General features: G+C 42.7%; 3 protein-coding genes across 3 annotated transcripts; all 3 read right to left on the reverse strand.

Annotated features, from left to right (window-relative positions):
• Positions 1-1,433: 1,433 nt before the first annotated feature.
• Positions 1,434-2,789, reverse strand: LOC311051466 (tubulin alpha-1B chain-like; the record flags this gene model as incomplete). Its single annotated transcript, XM_084066035.1, has 1 exon — positions 1,434-2,789. The coding sequence occupies one exon, from the start codon at positions 2,787-2,789 to the stop codon at positions 1,434-1,436; it is 1,356 nt and encodes a 451-aa protein (XP_083922161.1).
• Positions 2,790-6,482: 3,693 nt separating this feature from the next.
• On the reverse strand, positions 6,483-7,847 carry LOC311051467 (tubulin alpha-3 chain-like; the record flags this gene model as incomplete). The annotated part of the gene is made up of 1 exon (XM_084066036.1): positions 6,483-7,847. One exon carries the CDS (start codon positions 7,845-7,847, stop codon positions 6,483-6,485), a length of 1,365 nt encoding a protein of 454 aa, XP_083922162.1.
• Positions 7,848-11,922: 4,075 nt separating this feature from the next.
• On the reverse strand, positions 11,923-13,278 carry LOC311051468 (tubulin alpha-1A chain-like; the record flags this gene model as incomplete). Its single annotated transcript, XM_084066037.1, has 1 exon — positions 11,923-13,278. The coding sequence occupies one exon, from the start codon at positions 13,276-13,278 to the stop codon at positions 11,923-11,925; it is 1,356 nt and encodes a 451-aa protein (XP_083922163.1).
• Positions 13,279-13,372: the final 94 nt, after the last annotated feature.

Consider the following 13,372-nt stretch of genomic DNA (forward strand, 5'->3'; position numbering starts at 1 on the left):
ACTTCAGGCTGCTGAGGAAATTCACAGTCTCACAGAAGGTGCTGAAATCCCTAAACTCTGCTACAAGTACAACCCAGCTCATCCTGACGGGGGCCACCACCGTATGGTATGGAAATAGCCACTCCCAGGATCTGTGAGTGGTGTGGTTGGCCAGCTCCCTCCCATCCCTGCTGCACACTTACAACAGTGCTTAGGTAGAGCTAAAAGGATTATGAAGGAACACCCCAGTAACGGACCATTTGTGACAAAGCGGATTGGCAAGCGGTTGATGTGTCTCACAGTCTGGGACATAAAAAAAATTGTAGTCGTCTGTAAATAACCGTGTACGTTTTGCTCACACTGTTACTTTAACACTGTACATTAATGTACAAATATAAGCGTACCCGATGCATATATGCATATATCTTACCTCGTGGCGCATCCTAAAATTGCCTAGATATATACTATAATCCCCCTTATTCTGCAAATTCCACAATGCACATCCTCATTGCAGCTAAGAGGGTTTTAAAGAGGGTTAGCCTGTATTATGTTATTTTTAACCTTTTTTGTTTTACATTTTTAAAATTGAATTTCTTATTTTTATTTTATTTTTTATTTTATTTCAATACAGTCCAGTATTATCTTATTATTATTATTATTATTATTATGTTGTTTAATATTGTATTGCTGTTGTTAGCACCGTTTGCAGAACATGCCACACAAACGTTTCATTACTTGCACCTGTATGAGTAGTTAGTGACTAAACCCCTCTTGATCCTTCCAACCAAATGTAACAATATGTTACATTTGGTTGGAATATAATGTGCATTATGCAATTTTGTTCCTGTGCACAATTAGTACTGTATTATTTTAGGTGAGATCCGGCTGCTCTAGTTGAGTGAGTTTTCGTGGCTGTGATCTCCATCCCAAACAGTTTTTATTGGTCGAGATCTGCATGCTGCTTTGCGCACGTTCCTGGAATACAGATATTATGATACAACATGGATGATGGGAAATGTATACAACATCTTTATTAAGAGTGGGGACAACACAGTAGCCTTTTAACCTGTGACCTTGCTTAGCTTCTGATGCACTTCATATTTATATTTCAGGATTGTTTAAACAATCAAACCTTATAGTGACACCCTAATCTAGTGGCTGTTCTTACAGAAGGAATGGACTGGGTCTCACATATTTAAGGGAGACCTATGAGGTCTTGATGAAGCAGAGATATTCCTCTAATCTCATTATTACATTTATTAATTAGTTGTTTACACTCGCTAGTTAATTTGATTGGTTGGACTAGTGTCATATATGCTAGGCGACAGTTGTATGTCAGGACAGTTTCGGGCACAATTTTGTTGCCAGTTTGCTTACTCGCTAGCTGTCAGGAACCAGTGTAACATCTAGGGTCTATCAATAGGAAGTCATTTTATATTTTCCAGCTAAATGGTTTAATCCTCTTCTCCTTCATCCTCTCCGTCACCCTCAATGGAGTCCATGCCAACTTCCTCATAATCCTTCTCCAGGGCTGCCATGTCCTCTCTGGCCTCAGAGAACTCTCCCTCCTCCATACCTTCACCCACATACCAGTGAACAAAAGCACGCTTGGCGTACATCAGATCAAACTTGTGGTCAAGCCGAGCCCAGGCCTCAGCAATAGCAGTGGTGTTGCTCAACATGCACACAGCCCTCTGGACCTTGGCCAGATCTCCACCAGGTACTACGGTGGGGGGCTGGTAGTTGATGCCAACTTTGAAACCAGTTGGGCACCAGTCCACAAACAGAATTTTACGGTTTGCCTTGATGGTGCTGATGGCAGCATTGACATCTTTGGGGACCACATCACCACGGAATAGAAGGCAGCAGGCCATATACTTTCCGTGGCGAGGGTCACATTTTACCATCTGATTGATCGGCTCAAAGCAGGCATTTGTGATTTCTGCAACTGTGAGCTGCTCGTGATAAGCCTTCTCAGCAGAGATGACAGGGGCATAGGAAACCATAGGGAAATGGATACGGGGATATGGCACCAAGTTGGTCTGGAACTCTGTCAGATCAACATTAAGAGCTCCATCAAAACGAAGGGAGGCTGTAATGGAGGACACAACCTGACTAACAAGCCTGTTGAGGTTGGTGTAGGTAGGACGCTCAATATCAAGGTTCCTACGGCAGATATCATAGATGGCCTCATTATCCACCATGAAGGAACAGTCAGAGTGCTCTAGGGTGGTGTGGGTGGTCAGAATGGAGTTGTAAGGCTCCACCACTGCAGTGGACACCTGAGGAGCTGGGTAGATGGAGAACTCCAGCTTGGACTTCTTGCCGTAGTCAACAGACAGGCGTTCCATCAGCAAGGAGGTAAAACCAGCACCAGTTCCACCTCCAAAGCTGCGGAAGATCAGGAAACCCTGAAGACCAGTACACTGATCAGACAGTTTGCGGATCCTGTCCGATACCAGGTCAATGATCTCTTTGCCAGTGGTGTAGTGTCCACGGGCATAGTTGTTGGCAGCATCTTCTTTGCCACTGATCAACTGCTCAGGATGGAACAATTGTTTGTAGGTCCCACAGCGCACCTCATCAATGACAGTAGGCTCCAGATCTACAAAAACTAATCTGGGGACATACTTTCCAGCCCCAGTTTCAACGAAGAAAGTGTTGAAAGAATCGTCTCCTCCTCCGATGGTCTTGTCACTGGGCATTTGTCCATTGGGCTGGATCCCATGCTCCAGACAATAGAGCTCCCAGCAGGCATTGCCAACTTGGACACCAGCCTGGCCGATGTGGATGGAGATGCATTCACGCATCTTTGTATGATTTAGTCACGCTTGACGGACACAGATTCTCTTTCAACTGGGTTCCCTCTGTCCGTCTGCTTGTTTCTTCTGTCTCTCACCTTATAACCCTCTCTGTGTCCTCGTCCCCTGACTTTATATCTGATTATGCCTCTACACTTTGTCCTCAGGTTTGATGTGTAAATGACATGTTGATGTTTAAATGCTTTGTAACACATTATGTAGTGCTGTTGTCCGACGTCATACAAAACACAAACCATTGCCTAACAATACTGATTTGCACAGGAATGTCCTGAATTTGTCATTGTACGCCCATGGAGTACTGGCCAGCACCGTGACTTAGCGTGACACTTAGTCACCTGTGTGAACCCATAGTCATATTGTACAGGCTATTTGTATTGCTACGATATTTGGCAGTACATAAGTCCCCTAAAACGTGACGCCCAATAATAGGATAAGAAAAAATAATAAGAAATTAGGCCATGTCATCAAACTCCTTCAGTTTTTGGAGGGGTTTCCTGTTGATCCTTGGGGTTTTGCGGGTTCGATTCAAAGAGTTGAAGCATTTGGGGATAGAAACAAGCAGACTTTTTGGTAACATAGACCCAAGCAATAGGAGATTCCCAGTAAATAAATTAAGACTATCAGCCAAGGCAACAATTTTCACTTTAAAAAAGGGTAGAAAATGTAACTCCAAGACATGTGAATTCAAATGGCTTGGTCGACCCGAAAAGTCCAAGTCCAGTGAGACCACCATCTCGGATTCCTTAGAAGGCGGTGAGTATAAAATGTTAAGCAGACGCCTAATATTGAAGAAAAAGTGCCACTCCTCATGAAGTCTGTTTGTTTGATCCAAATGATCAGAGCCCAGATTTGACTTTTTAATCAGAATTTAGGAGGGATATCCAGGTTTTATCACAGATGAGGATCGCTGCTGGAAAGCTGTTACAACAGGATAAAAGAATGAGACAGGCCACGTGCTTCTTTCTCCATTCAGCCACACTCATATTTTCTTTGTTTCTGTATCTTGTCAATAGACATTTACAAAGTTACAATCTCATGCTTTCCAGTAAAATACCTTTTCAGTTGCTTTCATCTCCAAAACAAAACAATAACAAAAAGAACGGCATGGAATGCACATTTGCTAGGTTCTTCAAAATTCCCATAATGTCAATTATAGTGCACATAAAGAAACTAACCCAATGCTAATATTACTTGTTAAATAATAATACATAAGTTGACAGCTTGGAAAATCTCTTAAAGTGCTTGACATGACCAACAAAATATATATAAACATTTACTCACAATACAATGTTCTCTAAGAACACAGATCTATGAATCAAAACAAACACAAAATAAAATGTTCTGGAGCCAAAACAAAATCTTTATCACAGACAAAAACACACTGCAGTACAAAGGGAAATAATACTGTTTGGTCACAAAAGCACCTCAATATACAGTACAACTACCCTTACACAAATTGATCTCACTTCAAGTTAAAGGCATACTAGTAACTTGCCCTGTGTTTACAAAACAAAATACTATATAAAACATTTTACCCATCATTTCCCTCTATACCAGCATCTACCAGCTACTGGAGCAGTGTGGTGGTGTTTACCTGCAGAAACACACTGCCCTCTTGCTGTATTTTGGTGTTTTCACTGTTGTTTTGGTAGGGATGTATTTGGGCGAAGGGGTGGGGCCTAGTTTGAATCCTTGTTTACAAACAGAAAGCTAGAGAAGTTACATAGTATACATTTAACAAAAAAACTGGATAGCTCAGCGGAATGAGTAAGTGAAATCAGTCCGTACAGAATCCTTGGGAGAGAAGTACTACATCGCTACAACACTGGCAACACTGAGAATACCCCTGTGTGTAGTTTTATAAAGAAACCTTGTAGAGACTACCTGACCAGTATGGCTCATAATAGAATATTCCTCTCAAGAGAAATAACATTCCCAAAATAAAAATAAACAAACATAAATGTGAACAACATAAACGTGTGCATCACAAGGGTAATTTGTGATAAAGTGAACAAGATAAAAAGGAGAATCGACCAAAAAAACAATATTCACGTCTTCCCTGCCAATCTGGCAATACCTCCAAAAAAGATTGTACAACCTAAGAAAGACATTGCATTCCCACTATGGAAGACACATGTGTGATGCTACTCAAACACCCATGAACCCCTAGCTCCCGCTGTATACCATCAATTTTAAATAATGAATATGGCAACAATATTAACATTTGTTGATCCCACAAAAAGCGAGGTAGAATAAACAGATATGGACAAAGAATGCTATCAAACCCCAGACTAAATCACTGTAATGACAGGCAGCAAAATAACAAAATAGTGACACAAATGACAAAGCCTGGCCATTGATGTTGTAGACAGATAAAAGTGCCCACTCAGGGCCCATTAAACTAAAGATGTGACAATCTAGTCCATAAAGAATAGAAATGACATGGCAGGATAAAGTGAGGTCAAGAAATAATAAATATTGGCCTACATACCACCTCCCACAACAAGGGGAAGCATCCATAAGGCGTGCCTGTACTCCAGAAACAATCAATTTAAAAGCAAATATAATAATAATAATAATAATAATAATAATAGTAATGATGATAATAATAATAAAAGGGCCAGCTCTGTAGGTAAGCCAAATATGTCATTAAAAGCGGTTATCAACTAAGACTAAAAAGAACGAACAAAAAACTAAAACTGAGTTATATGCTGGTACTGTATATAGTTGTTTGTTGTAGACTAAATTTACCTTTTGAGGCCCTCTGTAGAGGCCCTCGGGCCTCTCTAAAAGAGGGTACATAAACATTATATTAGCCTGGGACCAGACGAATCTTCAAGTGCAAAAAAAAAATGCACTCTGCGATTTGGGTCTGGCACCGCTCCATAGAGAATCCATTTCCTCTCCCAGAAGACGTGGGGCACCAATCAGGGCCCATTTTTCGAATATGGGCGACTGTAATTGGTAGTTGGTTGTAGGTCTAACCAATTGCGTCGAGGGCTATTGTTTTGATCCCGCCCCTTGGGAAACAAAACGTCCTCATGGAAGCACCAGACTCATATCCGCGCAGTGATATAGTCTAGCTACGCCAGGCTAACATTATATTGCATTGTGTATATTGTTATTAAAAACAAAATAAAATAAAAAGCAAATTTTGTTGTGGATATTCAGTTATCAAATATAATATAAAGGTTAGTTACTGTAGGTTAGATATTACTTTGACCACTAACAAATCATTTGTTAGTGGTTAGTGGTTATCATTTGTTTTTTGTAATATTTTAGTGGGCTGACTAGGAGAGCGACCACTCATATGTTGTTTCCACTATTTATTATTAAGTTTATTAATTTATTCTCCCCAAAACGTTAGATCAGTACAGCTCCTTCATACTTTCACCTAGCGGTTGCAATCTAACTTTGTGAAGGTTATACATTTTGAAATATTTACTCTTTCTAACTTTAATATTGTACTGGAAAGTCAATGGAGAGGTAAATAACACCATAAATGGAGTTATATATGCACACACAGCATACTTACAGTATGCAAGGGATCCTGGGCAGGGCAATGAGAGAGAAATAAACAGGTTTTTGCCTGCTTAACTGGTGGTCAGTCACCTCTCATAATGTAATGATGATCTATGGTCTATCAATAGGAAGTCATTTAAACATTCTTCGACTAAATGACTAAACCTCGTCGTCTTCTTCTCCTTCTTCACCCTCTCCAGCATCAAGGGACTCGAGTCCAACTTCCTCAAAATCCTTCTCTAGGGCTGCCATGTCCTCTCTGGCCTCAGAAAACTCTCCCTCCTCCATGCCCTCACCTACGTACCAATGAACAAAAGCACGCTTAGCGTACATCAGATCAAACTTGTGGTCAAGCCGAGCCCAGGCCTCAGCAATAGCAGTGGTGTTGCTCAACATGCACACAGATCTCTGGACCTTGGCCAGATCTCCACCAGGTACTACGGTGGGGGGCTGGTAGTTGATGCCAACTTTGAAACCAGTAGGGCACCAGTCAACAAACAGAATTTTACGGTTGCCCTTGATGTTGGCAATGGCAGCATTGACATCTTTGGGGACCACATCACCACGGTATAGCATGCAGCAGGCCATGTACTTGCCATGGCGAGGGTCACATTTCACCATCTGATTGATCGGCTCAAAGCAGGCATTGGTGATTTCAGCGACTGTGAGCTGCTCGTGATAAGCCTTCTCAGCATTGATGACAGGGGCATAGGAAACCATAGGGAAATGGATACGGGGATATGGCACCAAGTTGGTCTGGAACTCTGTCAGATCAACATTAAGAGATCCATCAAAACGAAGGGCAGCTGTGATGGAAGACACAACCTGACCAATGAGCCTGTTGAGGTTGGTGTAAGTAGGATTCTCAATATCAAGGTTCCTACGGCAGATATCATAGATGGCCTCATTATCCAGCATGACAGAACAGTCAGAGTGCTCTAGGGTGGTGTGGGTGGTGAGAATGGAGTTATAGGGCTCCACCACTGCAGTGGACAACTGAGGAGCTGGGTAGATGGAGAACTCCAACTTGGACTTCTTGCCGTAGTCAACAGACATACGTTCCATCAGCAAGGAGGTGAAACCAGAGCCAGTTCCACCTCCAAAGCTGCGGAAGATCAGGAAACCCTGAAGACCAGTGCACCCATCAGCAATTAGGCGGATCCTGTCCGACACCTGTTCAATGACCTCCTTGCCAACGGTGTAGTGTCCACGGGCATAGTTGTTGGCAGCATCCTCTTTGCCAGTTATCAGCTGCTCAGGATGGAACAACTCTCTGTAGGTTCCACAGCGCACCTCATCAATGACAGTGGGCTCCAGATCTAAATAAACAGCCCTGGGGACGTACTTCCCTGCCCCAGTCTCATAAAAGAAAGTGTTGAAAGAATCATCTCCTCCTCCAATGGTGTTGTCACTGGGCATTTGGCCATTTGGCTGGATCCCATGCTCCAGACAATGGAGCTCCCAACAGGCATTGCCAACTTGGACACCAGCCTGGCCGATGTGGATGGAGATGCACTCACGCATCCTTGTATGAAAGAGTCAGGATTGGCCGATACAGGTTCTTGCTTGTCTGTCTTCTATCTATTTTTATCCTCACCCTAGCTCTCAATCAGTATACTGTAGCTCAATAAATGTATTTTCATGCTACAACACACCTTATGTAGGCTGATGGAGCTGTGGTCTCTGACGTCATACACAACACAAACCGTTGGTTAATGACACCAAACTGCATAGGTGTGTCCTGACTTTGCCATTATGACCAGGGATTGACAGCAAGACAAAAATGAATGGAATGAATTTCATGTAATCTTGCCCCCAACAGCCTGTGATTTAACTTCGACATTCTTATCTGTACTAATTTCTCCCTTATATGGCTCTTGTCACAGCTCCTACTAGGGCCTGTGTGTGTATTCCCCTGTCTGTCTTTGTCTATGTCCTGCAGAGTAATTTGGGGTGCCAATCAGGTGCATTGGGAGCACCTGGCCGGTGTTCCCAGTGTGCACTATAAAGTCTGGGTGAGAGCAGCAATATTTGGTCTTTAGTTTAGTCTTTGGTTTGCGCCATCCAACACTACATTTGCCACACATCCATACATTGCTGACACTACCGATTCCATTGAACCCACTCTGTGCCATTCTTTGTTATGTTTGAGTTAAGTTATGTTGTAAATAAATGTATAATCTTATACACTTTTAAACTTGAGCTGTGTGTCTTCCTCCTCTTTGTTATGGCCTACGGGCCAGGTCTTAACAATCAATTGTAATTGTAATGCCTCTTTCCAGCCGAAACAGTTCTATTATTGGCAAGCTAACACCTATCCTCAATGGGTTGGCCAATCGATCTGAAACTGCACAGGGGCAAAACAGATTTTCCACTGTAACGGAGGTCCTCTTAATCTCCTTTACGTTACAGGACTTTGGGATATGTTCATGTATATGTCTGGGGACACACAGTTATACATGGTATATATTGCACATGATAAAGTAGGAGACAAATGGATTATAATTATAGTCTTTATTACCTGTTGGCATGTATGTGTGTTCCAGACATCGGGGGAGGGGTCACCTGTGAAAGACAAACAGCAGAGTTAGAATAGTTATGCTATGGGCTCTAAGAATATAAATGTTATTGCTATGTTTCTCACGACTTACCTGTCCTTTCCTGTCTCCTACTCCCAGGGTGCAGGATTAAAAGAGTCCCCAGGGAAACAACAGCTGCTTTTATAGTTCCGGGTTCCATCAGATTGGATTGTGACAGGGGTGGGGAAAATGTTATATAGTTATGTTTGTGGGTTATTGTGGGGTTTGGGGATGGTAGTTAATTTAGATCAGTTAAGTGATGTCATATTGTGGTTTTCATAGTAGGTATATTGCTGGGTTTGGTATGCGGGGGGGTTTTATGGGAAATTATTCAACCCTGTAGTTGGTAGCACCTGAGGGTGGGGAGTATAAAAGGCTGCTTTCTATACCAGTCTGTAAGTAGGGCTGGTCAGAGTAACATGTGCCCAGAGGACATGATTTTATTGTTAGGATGTATATTATGGACACTAACTTTTAGGAATAAAGGCCCACCAAGTGGCAATTAATATATCTCCTGCCTCTGCCTCCTCACTTCTGGTCATGACCGCTCGGTCAATCTAACATCCACCTTTCCCAAATGTAAGCTGCATGTTGGTTAGCTTTTCTGGAAACGTAGATGGGCACCGGGATCTTGTATTATAGTTCAATTGTCATGGTTTTATTGTTTTTTGGTTGGTTGACAGGGTGACACCATGTAGCCTGGGACCAGACGAATCTGCCAGTGCAAAAAAGAAATTGCACTCTGCGATTTGGGTCTGGCACTGCTCCATTGTGAATCCATTTCCTGCTCCCGAAGTATGGGGTGACCAATCAGGGCCCAGTATTCAAATATGAGAGACTGTGATTGGTAGTTGGTTGTAGATCTAACCAATTGCGTCCAGAGCCATTCTTTTTATCCCGCCCCATGAGAAAAGAAACTTCTGCATAGAAGCACCAGAATCATCCACGCAGTGATATAGTCTAGCCACGCGAGGCTAGAAACCATGACCAATCGACGGACAAGCTCTGGCCAAATCTGCTACACATAGACTTTGTCGCTAGGTAATAGGTATTAGTCAGGTCAATGTGTCATACATACTGAATTAATTGACTAAAACCAAAATGATATTCTTAGAAATGCGCACGGGCACTCAGGTGGAGCAGTGGTAGTGGTTTCAAGTAGCTGCCCACCACCGTGGAGTCTGGGGATTCAAATCCAGAGCCAGTGTAGCAGATGTGAGCCATCCTGCCTTTAAAAGTACAGTGGGAAAGGGTTAATTTACTTACATAGGAGAGCCACACAGTGGAACGATCTCGAAACCAATGTCAAACTGACAACCAATCTGAGGTCTTTTAAGCAGCAGACAAAAGCATGCCTATTAGAAAAGGTTCCCCTATATAGAGGGTCATTAGTCTAGGGAAAGATAGGGGAGCACTTGTTTGTGTGTATGTACTGTAAATGTGAGAGGATCTCAATGGAAATAATCCTCGAACTGCTGTAACCACGTGGTTTTGCTTTTCAAATCAAAATCAAATCAAATACTCCTACGGGCTGGGCCGGCACCTGTCAGCAGGGAGTGTTGGGGCGGGACGAGAAGGATGGAGGCTCTGTCCTCCCGGTGGGGGCTCCTCACTGGCAGATGAGCCAGTAGGATACAACAGCAGTGACAACACAGTGTGCAGGAATAAGGAATCAATGAATTGCCATAACGACTAAATTGGGGAGAAAAAGGGGTAAAAAAAAAATCTGCGTCGGTTCTCCTTGATATTTCATTATTTGAAGTCAATCTTAACAAGAGTAATACTATATTTAAAATTATCACTTGTAAGTACCACAGTATGCATCCCAGTGATTACAATGGAAGAAGGTGTTTTGGAGTTTATATATAATGTTTTGTATAGTTTTGCCTTGCCCTCCTATTTACTTAAGTTAATTAAATGTTAGAATATTGGATAAGGAATGTGACAAAAAAAAATCTTCATGAATTCAAGGCTTCATTGGGTGAGTAATTGATAGGAGCATTTATTTTTTTGAGACCCCAGACATTGTCACTGAATTTTGAAGCTAGCTCTGCCTGGTTTTGGAGAATTAAAAACCAAAGAATATTTGTAAGTAACTCAAACACGCATGGAAACACTGTTCCGCATGAAAGCCACCAAACCTAAGAATGGTGAAGTAGAGCAGTGTGTTCTTCTCCCACAGCAGCACAGAGAATAGAAGAGATGTGTTTGTAAAGCACTCTTCTTATCTTGGCAAAATTGCCAGCTGAGTTTTCATGAATGAGTCCTTAACTTCTGACAATTCAGCAAAAACCTTTTTGGACAATTTTTCTTTTTTACAATTTATATTTGGTAATAATATTGGATTCATGTTTATATATGTTTGGGGGAAAACACACACACACACACACACACACACACACACACACACACACACACACACATACACACACACACACACACACACACACACACACACACACACACACACACACACACACACACACACACACACACACACACACATACGTATAGAATCAGAATTGATTGTCACATATATCACACATACATATTTATATATATATGTTCCCAATAATTTGGCAGCCACCATGCAGTGACTCTGAGGACCTCTTGGGGGCATGGACCCCCTATTGAATACCCATGGGTTAGATGAGTTATTACTTAGAACACTGATATTCTGTTATCATTTGTTTTTTGTAAATATTTAGTGGGCTGGCTCCTGTAGAGCAACTCCAGTATTTTTTGTTTTGTTTGTTTGTTGATGTATTTGTTTATTCATTCATTATCCCTAAAACATTGGATCAGTCCAGATGTTTTCATGCTTAAACCTTTGTTGCATTCAAACTTTAAGGTTCATGGGGAATGAAACTTTATATGTTTTGAAATATTTAACTTCTTTTTTTTAAACTTTATACTGGATATGCACATTATAAAGCGCTTTTGATACATGCGCTATAGTAATGCACCATTTTCCATTCATAATAATGGGGTCTATCAATAGGGGAAGTCCTTTTAAATGACTAATCATCTTCTCCGTCATCCTCTCCCTCACCCTCAATGGAATCCATTCCAACTTCCTCATAATCCTTCTCCAGGGCCGCCATGTCCTCTCTGGCCTCAGAGAACTCTCCCTCCTCCATACCTTCACCCACATACCAGTGAACAAAAGCACGCTTGGCGTACATCAGATCAAACTTGTGGTCAAGCCGAGCCCAGGCCTCAGCAATAGCAGTGGTGTTGCTCAACATGCACACAGCCCTCTGGACCTTGGCCAGATCTCCACCAGGTACTACTGTGGGGGGCTGGTAGTTGATGCCAACTTTGAAACCAGTTGGGCACCAGTCAACAAACAGAATTTTACGGTTGGACTTTATGGTGCTGATGGCAGCATTGACATCTTTGGGCACAACATCACCACGGTATAGAAGGCAGCAGGCCATGTACTTTCCGTGGCGAGGGTCACATTTCACCATCTGATTGACCGGATCAAAGCAGGCATTGGTGATTTCTGCAACTGTGAGCTGCTCGTGATAAGCCTTCTCAGCAGAGATGACAGGGGCATAGGAAACCATAGGGAAATGGATACGGGGATATGGCACCAAGTTGGTCTGGAACTCTGTCAGATCAACATTAAGAGCTCCATCAAAACGAAGGGAGGCTGTAATGGAGGACACGACCTGACCAATGAGCCTGTTGAGGTTGGTGTAGGTAGGACGCTCAATATCAAGGTTCCTACGGCAGATATCATAGATGGCCTCATTATCCACCATGAAGGAACAGTCAGAGTGCTCTAGGGTGGTGTGGGTGGTCAGAATGGAGTTGTAAGGCTCCACCACTGCAGTGGACACCTGAGGAGCTGGGTAGATGGAGAACTCCAGCTTGGACTTGTTGCCGTAGTCAACAGACAGGCGTTCCATCAGCAAGGAGGTGAAACCAGCGCCAGTTCCACCTCCAAAGCTGCGGAAGATCAGGAAACCCTGAAGACCAGTACACTGATCAGACAGTTTGCGGATCCTGTCCATCACCAGGTCAATGACCTCCTTGCCAATGGTGTAGTGTCCACGGGCATAGTTGTTGGCAGCATCCTCTTTGCCACTGATCAACTGCTCAGGATGGAACAATTGTTTGTAGGTCCCACTGCGCACCTCATCAATGACAGTAGGCTCCAGATCTACAAAAACTAATCTGGGGACATACTTTCCAGCCCCAGTTTCAACGAAGAAAGTGTTGAAGGAGTCGTCTCCTCCTCCGATGGTCTTGTCACTGGGCATTTGTCCATTGGGCTGGATCCCATGCTCCAGACAATAGAGCTCCCAGCAGGCATTGCCAACTTGGACACCAGCCTGGCCGATATGGATGGAGATGCACTCACGCATTTTTGTATTATTTGAATCTTAGACACACTTGAAAAATACAGATTCTCTTTCAATGGGTCTCGGTATCTCACACTCTATCTCTCTCTCTACAAGT

This window comes from Gymnoscopelus microlampas (genome assembly GCF_963454915.1).
Source record: "Gymnoscopelus microlampas genome assembly, chromosome: 9".
NCBI classification, from domain to species: domain Eukaryota; kingdom Metazoa; phylum Chordata; class Actinopteri; order Myctophiformes; family Myctophidae; genus Gymnoscopelus; species Gymnoscopelus microlampas.